The 3564-nt window shown below is 55.0% G+C and overlaps 2 protein-coding genes across 2 annotated transcripts, besides 2 other annotated features; both read right to left on the reverse strand.

Moving 5' to 3' along the window:
• Tc00.1047053509773.9 (protein kinase, putative) lies at positions 1-2615 on the reverse strand (the record flags this gene model as incomplete). The annotated part of the gene is made up of 1 exon (XM_797949.1): positions 1-2615. A coding segment is annotated over one exon (2615 nt), but the record flags the coding sequence as incomplete, so codon positions are not given.
• Positions 1-3564: a sequence feature (heterozygous, Esmeraldo-like haplotype).
• Positions 2976-2999: a microsatellite.
• Positions 3159-3564, reverse strand: Tc00.1047053509773.20 (protein kinase, putative; the record flags this gene model as incomplete). The annotated part of the gene is made up of 1 exon (XM_797948.1): positions 3159-3564. A coding segment is annotated over one exon (406 nt), but the record flags the coding sequence as incomplete, so codon positions are not given.

The raw sequence follows: 3564 nt of genomic DNA on the forward strand, positions 1-3564 counted from the left end.
TGCCCAACGCCTGTGTGCGGCAGGAACCCGCCGAGTCGGTAGTGCAGGTTGCGACAGAGCAGCACAAAGTGGCTGCGACCGCCACCACTGATGACGCCGCTGAGAAACACCCCAGACTCCACTATCACACGGTACAGACCATCAAGTTCCGCGCACGCCGTCAGCTCCTCGCGCAGCCGACGAGCAAACTCCACCGCCTCCAAGGCCTCGGCCGCAAACTCCTTGCCCCTCAACTGTGCACCGAAGCTGATCACGCAGTAGTCGGGACGCTGCACTTCGAAGCACCCGCCGCAGTCAGTGGCAATCTTTACCACCGCCCGCATCATCAGCTCCACAACGGCGTCGGTGGGGTTGCGGACAGTGCGGGGGGAGTAGTACACATAGGCGACGCTGCACGTCACTCGCTTCAGTTCTTCGCTGTTTGACCCGTCCAGGCTGGCTTTATCAATTCCACACTCGATTCGCAATGGACTGCCGTAACCAGCGGCCGCAACCCTTGCATTGAAACGGTCAGGCATGTACAACCGCACCTTGTCAAGACGACAACGCAAAGTGGTGCACACTTCCTCCAGCTCCCGCACCTCGCGGAGCACAGCGCGACGACGACTCCTGGCACTCACCGGAGCACCACCCAGCGCAAGCTTCAGTTCTGCCCGTGTGGCGCGAAGCGGTATCACCAAGCAGCACTCCACAAACGCAACGCAGGCCGCCGTCACCAGCAGCAACACCACAATACCCGCCACAATCGCAACATTGCGGTACAAAATCACGGGCCCCAAGTAGTAGCTGCGACTGGTGACAACCACAAGAAGAAACTTCACCCCACCCTGAACGTCAATGCGCTTCGCAGTGATCCGTCCGTCAAAGCCGCCGTAAGGAAAGGAGGCATTCTGATCGCTGCCACTGCTGATAGCGGCGCGAAGGTCCACGTGCTTGAGCGCCTCGCGCATTATGGGGTCCTCCACGTCCTCAACGTGCATAAACTTCACTGCATCGCCTCTCACGGTTGCCAGCCATGCGTTTGTGACGTTGGCAAGTGGTTGACCCCAGCTGTTTGCAACAACCAACAGTTGCTCTGCCCTTAAATCCGGGTCCACAAGCATCACACGTATGCCACTTTCAGCCGGGCTGTACCACTGAATGCTCGCAATGTCATCCGTGAACATCGTTGAGTACATGTAGCCAACACCGGTGCTGCCGTCCTCATACACCTCAAAGAATGGGTAGACAAACACAACATAGTTTGGCGGGTGGCGCGGCGTCACCCAATATTGCTCTGACAGCATCGGCTCACCCTTTTCCACCGCAGTCTTCCATATCTCGACCACCTTCTCGAAGCGCTGGGATTTGGTAAAGCCATCGATGCTCATGGGGGGATCAACTTTTTCCAGGGGTTCCAGTGGGGTTTTGTACTCCAGTGTCACGGGGTCAACGTGGTAGAAGCCCTTAATGACACCATTGCGACTCACTGTGCCCAAAAAGTTGCCAGGGCGTGAACGAGAGTTAAAGCACACGGCAGCCTGTTGTCTCGTCAGCGAAACGGCGCCGAGAGAAGAGACCATCTTAGCAGGATCCATGTCGCGAAGAACAGCACAGAGACGCGACATCATGCCGCCTTCCAGCGGCATCAGTATGTCAGCCCGAGGGTTGGGGAAGGTGTTCATAGAAAAGTACATGCTTCCTGTCGACACCGCCATGCGTGCCATCTTTGTCAACGTCAAATCCCCCACGGACTCCTCTATGTTGTCCAACACCACGTCATGCAGGGACAAAAAGACGCTTTCTGAGCTACTTTTCGACGTTGCAAACGACAACGACATCGTAACTGCGGCCACCAACAATAAAATCACCACGAGAGGGCAAAGCACCCAGCAACGGAGAGAAAGCGTGAGCGTGCTCCGCAATGGGGGAGAGTGCCGTATCCGAAGATGTGCAGAATCCGTGCGGGAGAGAATCTCACCAGGAAACGATGCAGCTGCCATACGAATCTCAGGCATTTCTTGCGACTTGGCATTCAAGTTAGTCTTCTTGGGCAATACTGGCACCTCGCCCTCAGCAACGGCACTGTCCATTGCACTCCACCGATCACAAACAGCCAAAGAAGCTTTCCCACTCAGACGACTAATTCTAGAACTCCTACCGTCCTTGCCAGCGTTGTCCGAGAGTCTGAACACTTTGTCCACTCCCAGATAATTCTCATTTTGGTAAACAACAGCGCTGGACGAGGCAACCCCACGTGAGGGCGCGGAAACTCCTTCACGCGTCGCCACGTCCTCTGTCTTCTGCAGCTCGGAGACGCTGGCATGTGCAGACTCTTTTTTTGTATCAGCCTTTACCGGTGGCCCCTGACGCGTGTGCGACTCACAAGTCTGAAGAAAAACGACGTCGCTTCCGCTAGAGTCACGGATCCCACAATTGTGTCTCCGTGCTCTGGCTAGATGCATCGTTTCCAGTGCTCTTGACGGCCGCCGCTTAGGAGATGCATCCTCAGAGATCCCGCTCCCCTCCTCTCGACTTTGATTAACGTGTCTGCCGGGCCTCGATGCGTGCCCGTCATCGTCACCATGAAGAGGGGCAGAGCTCCTGGACGATGCACCGCTTTCCGCAAAGCGCATCGCGGTGCGCGGAATGGTGACGCTGTGAATACTTAACTAGTGTAAATGTTCTACGGTGAGGGGTGGTGAAACGGGTGGATTGACACACAAAAAAGGAACTGTGAAGGCAGCACGCACAGTCAGCACCTTCTGCAGAAGCAGTCGCTGGCAGCTAAAAAGAGCTAAGAAGGTGGACTGCGGCTTATTGGCATCACGTCGACAACACCGTCACCAATGCAGCGAAATGATCGCCACACGCAGTTGCACACAGAAAAAAGTAAAAAAGAAAAATAAATCGAAAGGATTCAATGGGCGGCTTCCCGCGCCGCCGGAAAAGGTTACATGGGGGCGGTCATTAGTAAACATCCTTAAAAATCACAAAACAACAACAACAACAACAACAACTAAAAAGAAATACTTTAAAAAACATAATACCAACAAGCTCAGAAAATATAATTGATCAAAATATAGTACTAATAAATAAAGATATAAAAACGAAACGCAGTCCGAAAAAGTGGCGTTGGCCACGCTGGAATAAACAGCAGCACCGGCAACAAAACCGGTTCATTCTTGCACTTTTGTATCCACCTCAGATGTGCAAAACCCGACATTCCATGGGTTACATAAAACCAGAATATCGGCAGCAGTGGGGCGATCCCCTGGGGCGGCGCGGAGACACGCTTCCAGCACGGTCCGCAGCGTTTCGTCTGTGTCTGCAGGGGTCGGCACCGGTGTCAGCAGCCCATTACGCAGCGCCTCGCGGAACGCCGTACTGTCGGCTAGAAGCGAGTCAAGCTCTTTCCGTGAGCGATCTAACGCCGCATTCGCACTCCACTGCCAGGGGTGGGAGTCTGTCAGCATCGCGAGCAGCAGCAGCCCCAGCGCGTACACGTCATTCGCTGCCGTCTTCGCACCGCCGGCGGCAACCTCGGGGCTCACATAGTACGTCTCTTGGTGCATATCAGCGGCG

This window comes from Trypanosoma cruzi, genomic scaffold (assembly GCF_000209065.1).
Source record: "Trypanosoma cruzi strain CL Brener 1047053516459 genomic scaffold, whole genome shotgun sequence".
NCBI classification, from domain to species: Eukaryota; Euglenozoa; class Kinetoplastea; order Trypanosomatida; family Trypanosomatidae; genus Trypanosoma; species Trypanosoma cruzi.